This window comes from Serinus canaria, chromosome 3 (genome assembly GCF_022539315.1).
Source record: "Serinus canaria isolate serCan28SL12 chromosome 3, serCan2020, whole genome shotgun sequence".
NCBI classification, from domain to species: Eukaryota; Metazoa; Chordata; class Aves; order Passeriformes; family Fringillidae; genus Serinus; species Serinus canaria.
The window spans coordinates 89,250,434-89,271,430 of record NC_066316.1 but is presented as its reverse complement, the minus strand read 5'-3'; the positions used below and the strand labels follow the sequence as shown (position 1 = coordinate 89,271,430).

Below are 20,997 nucleotides of genomic sequence, written 5' to 3'. Positions count from 1 at the left end.
GTTTCTTTTTTTTTTTTTTTTTGTGCTTCTTTGATTAACTGTCACTGCTCTGACTTGCATGGTCAGCAATTCCTTTGCATAGAGATATGAAGACGTTCAGAGAGATGAAGATGTTACAGATTCAAACTTTTTTTTTTCAGGTGATTTTTCAGAAACTAATAAGTAAATTTTTTCACTTTTTTTTTTCTGCTACAGACAGGTATTTTATTTGATGTGAGGTGAGACAGTGGAGGTTCTATGCTCTGCAGAAACCTGTTTTTTACTCTTTTGCTAAGAATGATGAATCATGTTGCTACAGGAGGATATTGAAAGCTATTTGTCAGGACCTGTTTATTACCTGGTAGTCTTCTTAATATTTTTAATGAATTGAGGGAAAGGGAAAATTAAAGCACTAATTGATTTTACTTTCCTTCTGTGAAATCTACTCCCAGATATGCATGTTTAAATACTCAGTACGAGCTGCTCTTGAGAACTGTTTGCAGCCTTTTTTTTCTCCCCAGTGTTACCAAAATCATCAAAAATTTTCCAGTACTTCCACATCTAAGCAGATTTGGTTATTGGATAGCCACTCACAGCATGATGCTGTGTCTGTGGGAGAAATTCTGTGATAAGGACCAAACTCCAGTCAAGTCTTGAGTGGTCATTGAGTCATATTCGATGTCAGAATAGAAGCAAACTTGAAAACTACTTGGCATTTGTACAGCACGCATGTGGTCAATAGCTACTTTTTAAAGCTTGTGACAATCTGTCACAAGTGGAATCATCCAGGGATCAGTTCTGGGCCCAATGCTGTTTAATATCCTCATAAATCATCTGGATGGAAGGATCAAGTGTACCCTGACAAAGGTTGCTGGTGATACCAGAGTGAATAAGTGGGCACTTGGGAAGGGAGAGCCACCCTGCAGGAGGACCTGGATTAGCTGTAAGAGTAGGCTAGCAAGGCCCTTAGGAAGTTCAGCATGAGGGTAAAGTCTTGCACCTGGGAAAGCATAATCCAGGAGTGCAGTACAGGCTGGGATAGAACCAGCTGGGGTTCTGCCCATGACAAGCTCAGTGTGAGTGAGCAGTGTGCTGCTCCTGCAAGGAGAGCCAGCAGCGTGCTGGGCTGCATCAGCAAGGGCATCACCAGCAGAGATGAACAAGGGATTGTCCCACTCTACTCAGTACTTGGAACAGTGTGTCCACTTTTCATCCTCACTACTTAAAAAAGATGTGGACAGGCTGGAGAAGGCCCAAAGAAGGGCCACAAAGATGATCCAAGATGACTGGGAAGCTGCCATATGAAGAAAGGCTGAGAGAATTTAGTTTTTTCAGCTTTGAGAAGAGAGAGGGAGACTTTATCACTGTGTTCTAGCATGGAAAGAGAGGCTACAAAGAGGACGGAGACTCATTTTTTACAAGGAGTCACTTGGAAAGGATGAAGGATCTTGGGAACAAATTACTCCTGGAGAGATTCCAAGAGGAAACTTTGTCACAGTGAGAACAGTCACTGTGAAAATAATTGAAATAATTTCCTCGGGGTCATGGTGGATTCCTCAACACTGGACACTTTTAAGACTCAAGTGGGCAGGCGCTGGGCCATCTTGACCAGACTGTACTTTGGCAAAGAATGGTTGGGTCAGATGATCCTTGAGGTCCCTTCCAATCTGGTATTCTATCATTCTATGACCTGTTTTGTCTTACTAGAGAAAAGAGGCACAGGACAATAAATAATTATAGTAATGAGGAACAATATGAAAAAAATTTGACTATTTTTCCTTTAAAACTGTTAGGCTACATATTAGGTAGACATCCATTTTCTTCTTTGTGCATATTCTTGGCGGCAAATATGGGGCGAGTAATGGAACACTGATAAGAGCAGTGCCTACAAATAAAAAGTGCTGAAATTAAATGTTTGAGACCAGTATACTCACTGTACCTAGTTATCATATTGGAGAGATTTTAACTAAGGAAAATAAATGTGTAGTGGTGAATAATACTTCAAAATTTTTAGCCATACTTACGTGGCACTTTCTGGAATGAATATGTAAAGAAAATGTACAGAAAAGAGGTTAGAGCTTGTTTCTTGTTAATCATTGGGTGCCATTTAACTGGATAGCACTGGTGGCTATCCTAAAACTGCAGCCACTGGATATTTTAAATGTTCCTAAGTGTCCTGTAAACTCTTGGATGAGAGAGGAGATCCATTTGTAAATGATTGCTTTCCCCACAATGATGCTGTGATGAGCACACTGCTGTTAGGAGAGTCCTATAGCCTGAGGATGAAACCAGGCAGGAGGGTGAAGCCCAGCATTTCATACCAGATGGGGCTTGTAATGTTTACTGCTTCTAATCCCAAGTGAAATGCATTGTTTCCATATTCCAAATATGGTTTGGGTGATTTGGGATTTTGGGTGATTAGTATGCATTTCTGGCACCTTAATTAGAGGGTTTGAAGCTGGTCAAGAATGCTGGATGAACTGTGCAGGAAAAGGAAGTGTTATGTTAGAAAGGTAACAGGTTATGTGAGTGGATCTTTGGCACTTGTCACATTCCCATCTGGTAATGGATGACCTACCAAGGGAGGAAAAGAGTTCAGAATTAGGGATGGAAAAGCTACAAGGGGGAAAATACTGAAGAGAAGGTAAACAAAAACAACAGAGTGACTACAGTAACTACAATTTTTTTTAAAACCTCCCAGGAATTTAATGTAAATAATTGAATTCCTTTTTTACATATGCCTACTTAAAGTTATATTTCAACTTATGTGTACCTAAGGCAAAGCTTTTTTTTGTATAGTATGGTAATTTTTAAGCCATTAGACTTGGTTGCCCCTCCAGCATCGATTCCCAAATTATATCCTGTCCAATACTGATCAGGCATTATCTAAGTAACATTTAATGTGTTCAACTGGCATGTCTTTAGGCCGGCATTACTTGTTATGGGTACTTGAAAATGTATAGGCTGCTCTCAAGTTACCTTTTTCAAATTATAATGACATAAATATGATTAAATATAATTAAATGTGCATATAATTATGTGGTATATAGAACTGGGTAAAACAGTCATCAAAGTAAATGCAAATCTCATTACTAATTCACAGGATTCTATTAAAGTAAGGCATTAGTATTATGGTTATATTTAGAATGGGTAAATTTCAGTATTTTCTTCTTTTTTAGGAATTGCTATTTCCGTAGTATTTATCTTTCAAATAAAAGCTTTTAACATAATTAGTTGAAGCCTGAATAGCTGCTGGTGAAGAAATTATTTTCTTCAGTGGGCTTGTTCAAAGTTCAAGAAAATCACTTCGGAAAAGCACGAAAATTGATTTTCATCAAGAAGAAAACTTCTAATTGGAATGCAGAAAACTTAGAACATTAGGTTGGCAAAAGTGATTAGCCGTTGGAGATTCAAATTTATGTTAACCTGGCATTCAGTAATGCAAATTGGGTTGTTATTAATTCTTTTGCAGCTATTTTTGAAAATACACCTAAGTATCCACCTGTATTTTGCTTTTAAAATTTTTACCTTTTAAAATGTTACAGAACTTCTAGATGATACTTCTTGTATTTATCTATTTAGGAGATAAACTTTACGTGTTATATTTGCTAGACATGTTTTATATTTGCTAGACATATAGCTCATGAACAAAAATAATTCTTAAATGCTGTCTTTGTACATTTTAAGTGAGTTGAATTGAATATACTTTAACTGAGTTGAGCTTTTTCAAAGCTTGACAAAAATGCAAGGCAAAAACTCTCCTAATGGTGGATGAAGTTTAAACAACTTTTATAACTTGAGTTAAACACTAATTTTCCAATTCAGGAGCTTTTAAGTGTAATTATTAATTCTGTGGTTGGATTTTTCATTTGATTTTTCATTTCACCAACACTGAAATATACACTGATTTATAAAGCATGTGTCATTTGGAAATGTGCTTTTATGTCATGGATATTTTCTCCTAGTTTTTAAAATTTTCTGTTTGGAAAGATAAAGTTCCATGGATTGTAGTAGATCCTATCTTTAAAACTCCTACAGCCTCTATCTACCAGAACTTCATATGTTTTAGGCGAGTGTAGAAGTGCTCCCATAGATAATGAAGGCATATGTCACTGTATGGCAAACTCAGTCATACTTTATGGACTGGAATTTTAAATGATTCTGTAAGTTTGAACATCTCTGCAGCTTCCTGAGGATGGGAAGTGAAGAAGGAGATGCTTGTCTCTTCCCCCTGGTATCCAGTGACAGTATGCATGGGAATAGTTCAACCCACCACAGGAGGTTTAGACTGGACATCAGGAAGCACCAAGGGAGTTGTTGAACAGTGGAAGTGATCAATGCCCCAAGCCCTTCAGTGCTTGAGAGGCATCTGGACAATGCCCTTAATAATTTACTTTAACTTTTGGTCAGTCCTGAGTTTTTCAGGTAGTTGGAGTAGATGATCATTGTACCTCCTTTCCATCTGAAATAGTCCTATCCTATCCTATCCTATCCTATCCTATCCTATCCTATCCTATCCTATCCTATCCTATCCTATCCTATCCTATCCGATCCTATCCTATCCTATCCTATCCTATCCTATCCTATCCTATCCTATCCTATCCTATCCTATCCTATCTCTATCCTATCCTATCCATTTATTTAATCCTCCTGATTTTGCTGGAGTTACCATGGACACAGTCTTTTCCAGTTTCTTCATGAACAGCCCCTCTACCTACAGCTGAGCTTTACAGAGCACATCTGCTGTGATCTGCAGCCTGTCCTCGTGGCAGTCCTGGTGAAGTGTGACATTCCTGTCTACTCACAGGTCTTACATGCCACCATTTCCATATGTACAGAGTATGTAATAATCATGTAGTTTCTTGGTTTTTACTGCCAATGCTAAATTATGGATTTTACTCCCACTGGAAAGCTTAGGGTTGCTAGAAAAACTATTTCAAGGCTAGAAACTACAGTAAATATTGTGATCATTCAGTTACCTTCCAAGCTGCTTTTATCTCTTGTGAAGCATTTTGTCTCATATTTACATGAAGTTGATGCTTGTAGGTTGGTTTGCATTGAATATAAATTTTAGTTTTTCTATATGTAAGCACCTTTTGTGTAACAATTTTTGTTGCCTTGTGTCCTTTTTTTCTACATCTCCATAAGAACTTTTAGGAATTTGTTATTAGTACAGTCCATGAGGTATAGTAACAACTTCTTTCAAATTTTCTATTTCTATGAGCAAAAAAACCCAAGTGACCATAGAGAGAGAAAAATTACAAGATGCTGACTTAGCTGAATCAGTTTCATGTTCATCCCAGTAGTCTGGGATAAAAATTCACCACAACTTTGACATCCAGCGTGGAAAATTTCCCAAGCGCCATTTACTGAGTTTGCATGAATAAAGCATAAAGCTTAATAGAATTGAAAATCAGCTGCTGCATTGAGTTTGTGCTACATATGCCCATTGTGTTAGTGTCTCTGAATTTAAAAATGGGATTGATCTCATGGTGCAAAGCTGATAGATAAATTTTATTGGTGGTAAATTTTATTGCAAGGGATTCTAGCACCAAGTGGTATCATTCAGTAAATGAACTCACAGTAGGGTATATGTGTTTGTAGACACAACAGCCTTGTTCAATTAAAATAAAAGTCATCCTGGCTCTTCTACGTGTTCTCTGTGATTGGCTGTACTTGGAAATCTTATAAACATGTGCATCAGTACAAAACCTCTTTCTCCTTGTCAAAGGTATTTTCTGACAGAACCTCTTTTCTGAAGTTGTGGCTATGGAAAAGTGGAAATTCATTTTTCTGAGACCTAGGGAATCTCATCAGTCTTGAAGACAAAACAGTAACTGGCCATTTTGGGTCCCTAGGCGATAAGTTTGATCAGCATTTCATTCCCTGCATAATTTATTAATATGTAATAATTTTTTTTTCTGTTCCTCTGAATTTTAGCCCTCTGAATGCTAAACATGGACTGTTGTAGACGAAGTAAAGTGTTTTGATTGTCTTTTTCAGAATATGAGGGTGCGAACAGTGAAAGGACAAGATTACTATTCTAAAACAGGAGCAAAATTCCATGGAAAAATGGAACAAAAATTTATTCTTGTTGACTGTAAGAAAGTCATATATGGTTCTTACAGGTAAGATCAATCACTGAAGTGTCTGTAGCAAACCTGTCATCTCAGTACTGCTGCTATAGCAAATTTTGGGGTTTTGTATTTGTGAAAATTCTTCTAGGGAATCACATGGGTAAATTTGATTATGTTTTCTGTAATTTAACATGTTTTCATAGATACTTATTGCTAACTAGCCTAAGAGATCCTCTCTTTATTTTTCACAAATAATAAATAAAGGATATAGGTTTTGCTACAGCTGAAGAGTTCTAAAAAGGAAAAAAAAGTCCTGTCTTATGTTGTCTGAATTATTCTTGTTTAACATTCACTCCAGAGAAGTGAGTGTCAAAATTTTTTCATAAGATAGCTCCTCCATGTAATGATCTTCTAAAGCTAACATTAGAGACTGATTCTGTGGCTCTCTAGTATATGATGGTCAAATTCATTATTGCCCATCTCTCTTTCTGTATTTGGCTGTTTCTGTATTCTGTTTTCCTTTTTATTTTCAGTGTATGTGAGCAAAAGAGGCTGGAAGAACTTAACAGCCTTGCAGAGCTGGAAAAAACCTAAGTTAAAGCAGAGACAGTCTTAACTCACACATTATTAAATATTTTCCTTCTTTTCATGCTACATTTTTCTCCTTTGCCTGAGTAAGTTAGTTTCTGCCAACATAGTGCCTGGGTGCCAGATCACAGCCGCTGACTTGCACAGATTTCCACCGCTGTAAGCTTTTGAAAATCTGACCTTTTATTTCCTCTAAGACTCAGCCAGCCCCAAATTCAGACTGACACATATAAATGGTAGTGAGGTAAGTGAAAATTCATAAATGACTCAGAGTAAGAGACTGCAGGGAGAGCCTGCATACTTTGACATCTACACACAGGGTCATAGTCTGTGAGAGTGGGATAGGTTTTCACATTTCGGTTTGAAAAACCACGCTGCTTGAACACCTAGCACCACAGGGGCTGGAATCATCAATTTCTGTGGAAATTAGCCCTTCTTGGTTAAAGAATCTAGTGATTTGTAACAAGAAAAACAAGTCTTTCTGAACTCTGTCTCTGAACTCAAAGTTCAGGGTTTTTTCCCAATATTATATGTTATTCTTAATTGTGAGAATTAGTAGGAGAATAATTTACACAGCATGATTTGATTTAATCTTGATACACTATAATTTCCTGAAAAATACAAGAACAGCAAAAAACCCCTTAATCAGTAAGTTATTTTTGTTAACAAAACTAGCCTATTTTCTATCATCTAGAAGAAAAATGCAAATTAATAAAATATTTTTTTTTCCTTTTTCATGAAAAAACGATTTCAAAACAAATTTTTTCGTGGTTGTAACCTATAAATTCCATGTTTTTCGCTCCATGATATTAGTCTTGTTTCAGCATCCTTAATGTACATGGTAATTTATCTCATTTTGTAGCTGTAAGTTAATTGCAGCTACTTAGCTTTGAGTGTGTGTTCAGTCTTTTACAGCAGAAAAGAGAAAAAAGCATTATCAAAGCATCATCACTGCAATTAAAAGAGATTTTCATGTCCAAAGCAGTGTGCATATTAGAAAATGTAAACTTTTTTCAAATTCTGAGACGGATTTTTTTGAAAATATTTAGAATTAAGTACATTCAAAATTGCTGAAGCACTTCTGCATGTTATTTCAAATGTGGTTTTTTTACAACATAATCACACAGTAACGTTCTTTGACAGAAGAGTTAATTCAGTGAGTGTAGGATAGTCCTGCCATAGACTTTGTAAAAGCAATTTTTTCCTATTAGGTATTTGTACTTTACTGTTAAACATTTTTGAATCCTTTTTTAGAATACTTTTTTAATGAGGGTAGTTATTGACTCATTCCTGCTCCCACTGAAATCAGTGGAAAATCTCTATCTGAATTTACCTGATGTTAGGTTAGACCTTCTGAGTCCAAATTACATGAATCATTCCCTCAACATATTTAGAAGGCACTTTTACAAACCCAAGGTTTGTGTACAGGCTTTCTTCTCAAGAAAGACTGGTATAATACTTCAGCTCAAAACAACTGTATCTAATGGTCATTTGTTCTTCTTTCAGCTTTATGTGGTCATTTGAAAAAACCAACCTCAGCATGGTTCAAGTTATCACAGGACAGCTTGTTGAATCCTTTGATGAAGAGTTCAGGACGCTGTATGCCCGTTCTTCCATTCCCAGCTCGTTTGCCCCAGAATTAGTGCGGGTGAACAGTCGCAAGGCGCTCTGGGATAGTGATACATACCAACATTCAGTGTCTTCCTTGGCTTCAGTTTCTAGCCAGAGAAACCTTTTTGGTAGGCAAGACAATGTTCTCAAGATAGATCCTGTTTGGAAGTCTCGTGGAAGATACGCAGTAAATGAAATAGATAAATATGGCTTGAGAAACCAAGCCTATAATAAGCAACCATTTAATCCAGCTTTCAATGTTCAAAATCCAATACAGCAGTATCAACCTAGTGAAAAAAATGAGCACTGGAAGAGACATAGTTATGCTGGAGAGAAGCCAGAAAGGACACCTTACCTATTGCTCAACAGAGCTATTAACAGGGCAAACAATCTACCAAATACTTGGAAAATGCCATCTGATAGCCTTAGTATTGTGTCGTCATTACGAGGAGGATATGCAAATAACTACAATATTCCCCAGCAAAGTTTTGCTGATCAGTTCTCACGACCAAAGGTAAATCTTGCGGAGAGAAACTCAATTGTACGGAGGTCTTTTAATGGGACAGACAATCATATCCGCCATCTGCAGCAGAGGATGCCAACCCTCGAGCACACAACAAAATCATTCCTACGTAACTGGCGAATAAAGTCCTATTTGAATGACCAGTCAGATTATCCAGTAGAGTCAAATGGGTCAGCCTTGGGTGACAGATATGATAGCTATGACACAGCTGAAAATATTAAAGCTCATGCGCTGTACTCTCATTCTCGCTTGCGATCGTCATTGGTGTTTCAGCCAACTTTACCTGAACAGCAGGAAGTAAGCAGCTGTGCGAGTTCTTCAAATTCAACTATAATTGGGTCAGAGGGAAGTGCAACACCCAAAGGGACTTCTAACCACGCTCCGAGTGTGGAAGATAGAACGGATAATAAGTTAGAGGAGCTTAGCACAAACTCTCCTCTTAAATCAGATGCACCAACAGGCCATAGAATTCAGATTGCAGATGACACAAAACCTACTGTAAATTCAAATGCAGCTGGCGACTCATCACTGTATTTGTACACAACGCTGTGTACAGACAAACATGCAGAAAATTTGAAGAACCTTCAAAATGAAAATATGCTCAAAAGGAGAAGTTTTCCCATGTTTAATTCGAAGTCCATATTGGATCCTGGTACCAACAAACATGCATCCAATTATGTTTACAGCACGTTGACTAGGCATAGACTTAAGCAGCCAGTTAGTCCAAAACTTCCAGAAGACATGCTGAAGAATGCTAAAAGTTTGCATAGTGTAACCAATCACTTGCCACAGGAGGAAAAGGACCTGAAAGGAGAGCTGAAGAGCCCGACTGCTAGCAAGGCAATCTCCATGGCGGCTCTCACTGAAGCTAGCAGGGAGGAGTCTAGTAAAGATTGCGCATCAAAGAAAGAAAGTAAGAATTCTCCAAGTTTTCTGAAGAAAGGATCCCAGAAACTGCGGTCGCTTCTTAATCTCACACCAGACAAGAAGGAAAACTTGTCAAAAAACAAAGGTCCTGCCTTTTACAGAATGTGTAGTAGTTCTGACACATTGGTTTCTGAAGATGAGAATCAAAAACCGAAGATTTCTGAAAATAAGACAGATTCTTCCCCAAAGAGAAAAAGAAATTCATCATCAAATTCTCAAGGTAGTTTGAACAGAAGTAAAGAAGATGTCACCGTGAGTCCAACAAAGTCTCCAAAGTCTCCCAAGTCACCAAAATCTCCAAAACCTCCATCTGATGAGAGCAGTAAAAAGTGTCCTCTCTTGTGCCCCCTTGAAAGTAAGTTCATAGAAACTGCAGGAGATCCATCTACTCCAAGATTTAATACAGAACAGATTCAGTATCAAGATGCAAAGGAAATCTCTTCAAATGCTACTTCCGAAAGTGCTCCTGTTTCTGCTCTCCAAAGAGCAAGTTCAGTGGCACCACAGCTGACAGGCTCCAAGCACCAAGAGGAGCTGAGGTCTCGTTTGAGTGAAAGGCGTGTTTATAGTCGCTTTGAGCCGTTCTGTAAGATGGAAAATGCCAGCCAACCTGCAGGAAATGCAGCCAACAGCAGTTCACATCTATCAGATATCAAAACCAAGACCTTAGGGAATAATTATGGCAGGAGTAATCACATGGTCAGCTACAACTCAGCTGCTTACCACCCATTGCAGCCTAATGAAAACAAGCTGAGGGGATTTATGCAAAAGTTTGGGAACTTGCTACACAAAAACAAGTAATGTTACAATTTTGTTGATTATATTGAAATGCAGCGAGACTGGCAAAGCTGGACATCATCTTAACTGGACAAAGACTCATGGCTAACTTTTGTAGAGTTTACTTGGATTTCTTCTTGGGTCTAGGACGTTGGAACGAATGTACATATTTAAAAAAATAATTATTCTAGAATTGTTATACTTAAATCTTCAGAGAAATTCTGTGTCCAGAAAATGTCTCAAGGAAGTTGTTTATAGTGTTGATATTGTAAGATTAATTTTATACATTTTCCTTGTGAAGAAAATACATTCGAGTATATTTTAAGATTAATAAACATGGGGTAAAAAAGACGGGGGATGTTTTTAAACCTCAGATAATATTGTTTCCAAAGATTTGCCCTTCAAAAATAGGATAGCACTAGGAATAGTAAATCATATTTTTTCAGCATTTATTTACACTTTCAAGTGATAAACACAAATGTTAATGCATTGCATGTTACTTATCTTTAATTTTTGGAAACCTCTTTTAGGTGTCATTTTGTTAATAATTTACCCCCTAGCATCTATTGAACTGTTTAGGCAGTAGATGGATCTATCTTACTTTATTGAATTTTCTGTGTAATATTATATTTTTCTGAAGTATTTGGCAAACAGATTTGAAAGTGACCTTAATCTCAGTTTTCACAGACTTGTTTACATGGTTAAACTAGTGTGAATGTAGAATGAACATTAAAAAAAACTATTTATAGAAAAGGTACCTTGAACATAACCTACAACTAGTTTGAATTTCAGTGGGTTAATCACATTTGTACGGCATGCCAGTATTCTGTAATGTTTTTGTTTAAAAAGCTTTTTTATTACATTTTACTATTTGGTGTTTAAAAAAAAAAATCTGTGGACTTCCATTTCTCAGGTAAGTTTTTTGAGTTTCACATGCAACAATCTGTTTAAAGTGTTGGCAGATATTTTTGCAGCTGTGGCCTTTCAAGTGCGGCCAGGTTATTTTGTGGCTTTAATGGTCTTATGTCAGGATGACTATTACAAGGAAGGAAGGCATTAGGAATCTGCAAGGAATTAGGCAGCTAAAAGTGAGATTTGTAAAAATCACCACATCAAATGATCAAGCACCTTTCCTAAGACAAAGAAAGTATCAGTGAAGGGTGATAGCACAAAGTGTTAAACTTCAGTGAAGGGATTGAGGCACCTAAGTCTAAGGGAAATTTGGTTTATCTGAGCCTCTGCATCATAAAATTTTCCCAATAATAGGTGACTACAGGTTAGTGCTCACAAAAACAGGGGTGTGGTGATGTGTTTGGGCAGCAGCATGGCATCCACTTCTCATCTGCAGTGCACTGCCAATACATTCAACCGGCTTACCCTGCCCTGGGTGTGAAGTTCATGTCTTGGACTCCATAACCATTTACCTGTAAGATATTCTGTGGCACTTTTGTTCAAAATTCAGATTTTTTTGAAATGACACTGCTGAAAGCTTAGAATTCTTATACAGATCTTAGTGTTTCAGGAAAGAGTTTTAGGAGAAAACAACAGTCTTAAATCTGGAAGGTCCCACAGTTCTATAGAGGAGTCCACCATGAAGGTTGTGGCATCATTCTTTAGAAAGAAATACCAAAAAGGCAAAAACGCACCACTTAGATGAAGTCAATTTGTCTTATCTACCTGTGACCCTGGGAATAGATTTTAAATGGAAATCTGCTTCTCCCTGAGAACCTGCTTGGGTTCCCATGAAGTCACCATAGTTACTGTAAGTGATTTCAACAAAGCAGTGTCAGCTTTTTATTCAAGCTCTTAGGCACCTTTATTAGGGCTCATGCCTCATAGCAGTAACTGTTTCATTGTGGGGATGCTAATTATTTATATGACTGACAAAGACTTGCATCTCAGTCCTCTGCTGAAAGTTTAAGTCTCTCCATTGCTTGTAATCGCAGAAGATTTTATGAATTTCTTGGTGAGCACTTTGTTCCTTCCTTGATGAAATGCCATAGTTTGTATTTTTCCCAAACAAATATTTATATTTAAATATTCTGTCCAAACAGAGGCAACATGTTCAGACCCAAGATAAAGAGTGTCTTAGTTCTCAGGGCATGTTTTCACATAAGCACAATATATTTCCACAGCTGGACAGACACCAGCAATGCCATACTGTACTTTTTAAAACATTTAATAATTTTTAGCCAGTTGGACATTTGCTCAGGATAGTACCTGAATTGAAGTGCAGTTGGTGCTAAAAAAGGTGGGGTTAGTTTTAGGAAGATCTTTAGTTTTGCTTTGTACTCTTGTGATCTCTGACATATGCTCGTAGGCAGAACTATATTTGGGAAGGAAATGAGAGAGGGAGAACAAGGATCTTGGGGCAAGTTTAGAAGAGCAAGTGTTTTCCATATTGTAATAAGCTTTGGGAAATCATGAAATTTGGAAATATTTACTCTATTTTTCAAAGTAGATTGCTAATTAAAGAGTCCTCCTGAGACAGATACTTTAATTTGCCAAATCACCTGTGTTTGAAGATACATACTGCTGGTTTTTACCTGCACAGAAGAATAAGATCCTTCTGTGAAGAGCCTGCTCATAGAGCTGATAGTGCAAAAAAATCTTCATAGAACTAGCAATTTTTTCATTTTCATCTCTGTTCTCGGAGTTCCCACATAGGAATGGTCTGTGCTAAGGCTTGATCCGAGTTAATGAAAATGAATTCCACAGACCTCGGGGGAAGCAGGATCAGACTCTTAATGTACTGACATCACTATTTCAGGAATGTAACAAGACCCAGTGCTGCTTGGGGAGGATATGGCTCTGCTTGACACCATGGGAAGAGCAGCTTAATACCCTGCCTGCAGCTACAGCTTTGAAGGTTGGGAAGCACACTAGGAAGGTCCACAGATGCTGCAAGGACCAAGTGTTCATTTGTTCCCTACAGAACCTGTGTTAGTGGGAAGATAATCACCCAGTACTCTCTGATGTGCTGATGTCTGATGTGATTGCCTCATGTCTCCATGGGAACCCAGTTGCCCATAAAATAAAAAGGAAAATGTAGGTGGCAAAAAAAATCCTTATATCAGCAGAGAAAAAGGATGTGCAGATTTCTGGAGGAAAACATTGGAATTTGTATTTTTGAACTTCTGTTTTTCCAAAGCTTGTCTTGATGTTTCTGCCTTTCCAAAGAGATGCAGTTCATTCAGTGTGCCCTAAATGTGCCTTGCATGTTACAGGTTTTACAACCCGCACACACCCAATGCACTCCCAGTTATGTAAGGCTGTGAAGTAATGGCTGTTGCCATGCATGATGGCCATTTGGCCACATGGCTTGGGAGTTGTGAAATCCATAAGAAATGTCATGTCATTCCCACATTAAATAAAACTCCATTAGCACTGTCACATGTCTCTGTGAAAGCTGGGCAGAGTTAGGCTGTGCTGAGGGTGCTGAGCTCCCTCAGGAGCACTGTTGGGAGCAGAGGGCAATGCAGCTGGGAGATGCAGGCTCTTCATCCAGTGCTCATTCAATTTGTGTCATAAATAAACTACCCCTACATACAGTCATGATATACAGTGGATAAATTGCTTCCTTTCTTCAGTCTCATAATAAATAGCTTTTGCTGCCTCTCAGACTGCAAAATTGTTGGTGGTTCTCTTATTAATGACCTTGCATTGCCCTCTTTATTCATGCTAACAAACACGAACTAGATGTGAAGAAAGATTATAAATCAAGAAAAAGTGAGTTGCCAGCTGTCTAATAAATGAGGATAGTATTATTTGTGACAAACCTTGAGAAAAACAAAAAGCTTATCAGGCACTAGATGTTTGTGCATAGGTGAAAAATTACTATTCAAAGACAACAACTGTTTGATCCTTTTTCATCTTTCTGAAATGTATTAAAACATGTTGTGGTTTATAAGACATCCTAAAAAATACCTAAATTTGTTCCAAGACAATGTAAAAATAAAATTTAAATTGACTCTACTAAGCTGTATGATAAATACATATGTTTTTTCATTTGTAGCATTATGTGGAGCAAGCTGTACAATCAACAAGTAGCTTTGCAACTCTGTAATGCAGAGAGATCAGTAGGGTTACCACAGTACTTAGTGTAATTTGTTCCCCATATCAATGTTGTATTGCACAGTACAGTACTTAGGGTTTTTTGTTTGTTTTCATATAAGTCAGGAAAGTTAGAGCAACATAAAGCTGCAGTAGTTCATGGGTACTTGAAGCATGTTCCTTCAATTTTGCCTTCACTTGCACAAGTACATATTCCATTAGCACCCCATTGACAAGAGAGCAGACTGCATTTCTCGAAAGACTGTCTTGCCATTTCATTTCTTATTTCAGAGAGGTGCTTACAGATAGATGTCTGGGTACCTTTATATGGGGTCTGAAATCTTTCATAATTTTCAGCTCTAAGAGTTTTAGTTAGATCTACAATTGTCACATTTCACATGTTGCATGTTCTGAGAATGCTTTTCTGTACAGGATGTAAACAGGATGGAAAAAAACACAAAACATTTTCTCTTGGAGAGCTCAGAACAGGGGTCCTTTTCTGTTAAGCAAAGCTGGTAGTTCTGAGTTTGTTTTTGTGAAGTTGATCAATTAAGCTATAAAACTTGTGCTGCAGTCCCTTTGCCAGCTCTGTTGCCCTTCTCTGGACACACTCCAGCACCTCAATGTCCTTCTTGTAGTGAGGGACCCAGAACTGAACACAGTGTTCAAAGTGTGGCCTTACCAGTGCCAAGCACAGGGGAACAGTCGCTGTCCTGGTCTTGCTGGCCATGCTATTGCTGATCCAGCCTGTCCAGATCCCTCTGCAGAGCCTTCCTACCCTCCAACAGATCAACATTCCCAGTTAACTTGGTGTCATCTGCAAACTGACTGAGGGTCTATGTGATTTCCTCACACAGATCATCAGTAAAGGTACTAAGCAGGACTGGCCCCAACACCAAGCCCTTGGGAACACCATTGTGCTGAATGCCAATGGGAATGGATTCCATCCAACAACAGGCCATACAGCTTGTTTTGTACCCAATGAACAGTGCACCCATCCAAGCCATGAGCATCCAGTTTCTCCAGGAGAATGCTGTGGGAAATGGTGTCCCTGGCACCCAGATCAGAGTGGACAGGCCTGTAGTTTCCTGCATCCTCTTCTGGTCCTTGTAGATTGACATCACATTTGCCAACTTTCAGTCACCTGGGATCTTCCCAGCTAAGCAGCACTGCTGGTAAATGAAAGGGGCTCAGTGAGCACTTCTGCCAGCTCCCCCAGTACCCTTGGGTAGGTTCAATCCAGCCCCATAGATGTGTGTGTTTAAGTGGTGTATCAGTATCAGGTATCTCTCCATTTTCCTTTGGATTTTGGGGGTTTCATTACTCATCCCTGTCTTCCAGCTCAGGGGGCTGGTACCCAGAGAACAACTGGTCTTGCTAGTGAAGACTGAGGCAAAGAAGGCATTAAGTACCTCAGTGTTTGCTTCATATTTTGTGACTATGTTCCCCCCCAGCCCCCGCACCCCCAACGCATCCAAGAGAGGATAGAGATTCTCAACATTCCTGTTGCTGATGTGTTTATAGAAGGCTTTTTATTGTCTTTTCTGGCAGTAGCTGGATTAAGTTCCAGACGGGCTTTGGCCCCTCTAATCTTCTCCCTGCAAAGCTTCACAATATCCTTGTGGTTGTCCTGAGTTGCCTGTCCCTTCTTCCAAAAGACATAATTTTTTTTTTTTTCATATTTGTCTTTGTGGATTTTTACAAAATATCTCTGTGTATTTCTGGAGGAAAATCTGGTTTGCTAAGAATTACTTGGCATCCCTTCAGAAGAAGCTTCTCTGATGGCTGTGCATCTTTCTTTCACCATATGTGGTAAAATATCTAAAAATTCAATGGTTAAGTGCAAAAGATAGTTGGAGGGAAAACCAATCATTTCTGATGAGTGGGCCACAATATGTGCTTATTTTGAAAGTGTTGCTTCCATATATAAATACAGCTGGGAGAAAAATTGCTTCTTTTCTCTCCAGAACACATGGAATTTATGCCAGTTGAAGTAGAAAGATTTGAAAGACTGAGCACCAGTGACAATATTTTATTGTGTTTGAGGAATGAGTGCAACTAATCAATTAGCATTCAAACACTGGGCTCCTACATGTCTATTGTATGTCTTTTCTTGCCTCATTTAGCAATCAACATACTCAAAATTCAGACTGATGGTCTACAGCTTCCCAAGCTCTGGAATATTACTCTGAAGAACTGTTCCAATGAGGCATTAAAAACATGCTTAGATTTTTAAACTAGGCCATCCCAGGATAAAGCATACCACGCATTCGTGCTTTGTTAGGTTTTGGTATTAAAGCTCTCGGTGCAATCCCAGCTGATGTATTGTGGGTAATTGTTGACTACATAATTTGTTGTTTTGTTTGAGTCATATCTGATTTTGACCCATGGCAATACCACATTTAGACTTCATGTCTGATATGTTTCTTTCAAATGTCACATGTGCTGGTGTGAAAATACTCCAATTTCAGAGTTTAGGTCAGTCTTCTTTAAAGCAGAGTATGTGGATCTGTGATGATCCATAAGATTTCAGAAGATGATATGGATGTGAATTTGAATTACTAAGAAAACAAAGAGACAGAACTAAAGATAATTTTCAGGTATCTTCACACACGGCAAAGGAAACAAAATCAGAAGATGAAATCACAAGTGAATATTCATAATGTTTTACCAGCTGAACATTTTACCACTTGAAAATGAAAGCTAGTGCACCAACATGGCAGGAAACATAATAATCAGTTGCTCTTTGATTAAAAAAGCTGAGACACTAATCTAGATGGTGAAAAAGAAGCATGAGGGATGCTACAAATACACAAGACCCAGAATATATTTTCCTGCATAATTTTGGGGGGTGGGGAGCATGAGAAAGGGATTCCATCAAGTTGGTTTCAATACTGACAGATGTAAAGGACTGTGCTGGTTTAATTTAAAATTACTTGATATGTAAATCCTTTTTTCCTAAGATGGAACTCCTGGATTACATAGCAGCTATGTTATGAGTGTACTGCGTATGTACAAGTACAAATCAAAAATTGCCTTGAAATAATTTATTACCTGTATTTTTTACCAAATAAAATATTTCTTTTCAAGCTCAGCTCATTTCTGTGTTCTTTTTCTCACTGGCTCATACTGTTTTTAGCAATTCTCATTTCAAAATTTTAAACATCTTTAAAAAAATGCTGACATCAGAAATGTTGAGTGAAATGTTAAAAAACTGAGGTCTCAAAGCTGTTTTGTGGTAGCATCACTGTTTGCAGAAATGTTGCACCTTCTATGGGACCAAGAGCTCACAGAAACCAGAGAGAAAGGACCAAAGCCAACATCACTAAAATAAAGTAGCTGTAATAAAATATTGGTATAATAATAATAAAAGTAAGTGGAATCAAAACCGTAGGTGGGTAAGGTCCACAGTGTTGCTTTCAGAGCCTTCTGTCACTTCCTTGCTGTAACATTTTGGGTTTGTTTACCTTCCTGTTAATTCTGCCTTGCTAGTAATGTCAGGTTCAATAGTATTTTCTTTTTCCTCCTATCTCCACCTTAATTTCCTCTTCCCTGTTTAAATGAAACATCCTTCAGAAAATCTGTTTGACTGTCTCTGGCATTGTACTTGCTACTGGAAAAATAATGTCCATGGCTTGTGAGAATTAACTTCTGACAACCCCATGCATGAGTTGTACCGTGGGATGGTTCATGAGAAATTGATTTTGAATCCTTAATATTTGCTCAGTGCCTGTGAAAACACAGTAGAAAACATAGTAGCCTTTCTGAACAGCTTATGCTCTATATTTAGACTTAATGGAGGAAGAAAATGAAGAGAAAGAGAGGAAGTTTGTGCTTTTTCAGTTATAAAAGGCTATAGAACACTGAGGTGATTGACCACATGTGGAGACTTTGATGGTTGGGGCTGTGGTGTGGTGTCTGCAGGCACCCATGCACACACCTGTACACATAATACCAAGCCTCCTACTTGTGCAGGAACTTCTACTTACATTGTAATTTAGGTAAAACTCATCATGGTTCATTGAGTTCAAGTCTTTTCCCAGTTCCCACACACAAAATTCATTATAATAATTACTGCCTCCTCTCCTTTACTTTGTGTTTTCCTTACTTGGGACAAACTTAAACTCACCCTGCTAGCAACTCTGTGTGCATCGTTCTAAAATGTATGACCACAAAGTAAATATATAAAAACCAAAACCCTTTTCATTTTTGGGGCAAATCAATTGGATTGAGAAGGAAGGCATGCATATATCCTAATGAGGACGAGACTGATGAATGTATGAGATGGGGATTTCTGCCAGGAAAGTACTTGCATGCCAGTTATTACTAAAAGTTGAAACGTGAGAAAAATTTTTTTGTCAAAACTTTTTTGAAAACAAGAGTGTTTAGAGTTTTGGCAGAATTTATTATCCAAGAATTCCTGGTAGCTGAGTAAGAGCTGTCTTCCCCTTTTGGTGTATGGGAATCCCAAGGCTTTACTGCTGCTGTGTGCTGGAGTAGCTGTGGCTGCAGACATGGATGCCTCTTTGTTTTACTTCCATTTGCTCTCACTGCCTTGAATTTACCAATAATATGGTGACTTGGATTTTCCATTTCCAGGTGTGCAAATTGGGTCTGGTTTAGCACAAGCTAATTCCAAGCTAAAATCTTGCTCTAGTCCATATCCATAGATTGGACTCAATTGATCTCAGGGGTCTTTTCCAACCTAACTGATTCTATGATTTTATTAAGTGCCTGTAAAATTGCAGATCTTTGTATATACTAAATGGCCTTTCCCTATCTATCTCAAAAACCACAGACTTTCCCACTTTATTTGTGATACCCAGCTATTTTTGTCTTGAAGTAGAGACTAGTAGTACTTGGGGCACTATATTGTGATAGATGTCAGTAAGTAGACAACCCTTAAATAAAGAAAAAATAATTAACATACTATGTGTGCAGTGGCCAGTTTCAAATCAGTTAGCCGTGGTCTTCACAATCGTTCTGTTCAACTTGCTCATCAAAACAAAAATAAAAATGCTTTTTAAGGTGGGACAGGCACTTGGCTCTTAAGTCTGTTCAAGTCTGTTCAAGTTCATCCACCAGAGTGATGCAGAGGACTGAGCCTTTAAGTGGATAAATCATTGGGGCAGATAGGCCTTGGATTCAGGATGTTCTCAGAAACTCCTCGTGATTGTTTCCCTAACCAAAAACATTACAGCAATCAATGCAGGCCATAGGGAAGCAGGTGGTTGCCATATATTTATTATCATATTTAGCCAGAGAAGTGCCTTAAAGGTGTCATGCACACCTCAGGATTCATATCCTCTGTTCTTCCTTCTCTGATCAGAGCAAGGGTTTGGGGGAAAACTGAAAAAACTGAAGGAAAAAATATCTGGGAAGATCAGAAGCCTGTTTGGCACGATAGGTAAAAAGCCTTTACGAGGACAGCATCTGCCACTGGTTGCTTGACAAATAAGTAACCTGCTGGGTTTTGGTTACCTCATTGACACCCATCTTGGGCTCATACAGTCCCTGCACTGCCAATTCTTTGTGGTGGGAGGAATATTCTGGAGCAATGCATTGTATACAGCCTTTCAGCCAGGTAGCTCTGCCTGTGTCCAAGGGATTGTGACATTGTCCAGGAGATTGTGAAGGATTGTGTCATAGTCCTTTGATGCTGCAAGTTTTTGGGCAGAGATAGGATCACAAATCATGGATCTGGAATAGTATTCTTCTCACATGCTGGGAAGACATCAGCTGTGAAAGGGAAGCTTGTTTCGCTCTGCAGATTTCAAGAACAGATGTTCCACAAATTAGCTTTTATTTTAATTGAATTTCCTTTTTTTTTTTCATACAGTGTACAGACTTCAAGCAATAAAACTTCTCAAACAATAAAGTGTTGAACTTTAGGAGATTATAAGCAGAATAAAGATGTTGCCTGAACCATTTTTGTCCTTTTTTCCCCCCTACCCATACCAAAAATGTGGCCTGAGAGAAAAAAGCCATAAAAATAAGAGTAAACCAGAAGGCACCTTTGTATCACATACTTGCTCATGCTTTTTTCCTAGCAGGACTTCTGTGCTAGCCATTGGTTTTATGTCTCTGCTGCAAACCTGTGGGCTCAAGTTGTTCCTCTTACACTGCTCCTCAAACCCACATTTCACAGACTTGTGTTTAGCCCTGCTTTTATCTCATCATATTACTTCTTTCACCTCTCTGAGAAAAGCATTATCTATATGGGAATCTGTTTTTCCTGAGGAGTATTACTTGTTACAGAGCTAATATTTTAAGGGTTATCTATATTCCGTGCATACATTCTCACAGGAGCTTATTTTCCAGCTTGATCAGCTCTAAAGACAAGTATATTCAACAATGGTCTGTAATTCAAAAGAGATTACTTTATCAGTAGATAAAAATTTACAGTCTATAATCTTTAAGTTAACAGGAAATATTTTATTCAGTCAACAAGCCAGTAATTTG

General features: G+C 38.2%; 1 protein-coding gene across 2 annotated transcripts in view; it reads left to right on the top strand.

The window, feature by feature from the left end:
- FAM83B (family with sequence similarity 83 member B) overlaps nucleotides 1-17,629 on the top strand; it is a 57,438-nt gene extending 39,809 nt beyond the window's left edge. For both annotated transcript variants that reach the window (XM_030236163.2, XM_030236165.2), the window contains exons 4-5: nucleotides 5,983-6,107; nucleotides 8,151-17,629. In XM_030236163.2, the coding sequence (XP_030092023.2) occupies nucleotides 5,983-6,107; nucleotides 8,151-10,506 (2,481 nt within the window). In that variant the 3' untranslated portion in view covers nucleotides 10,507-17,629. The remainder of the gene's footprint in view (nucleotides 1-5,982; nucleotides 6,108-8,150) is intronic.
- Nucleotides 17,630-20,997: the final 3,368 nt, after the last annotated feature.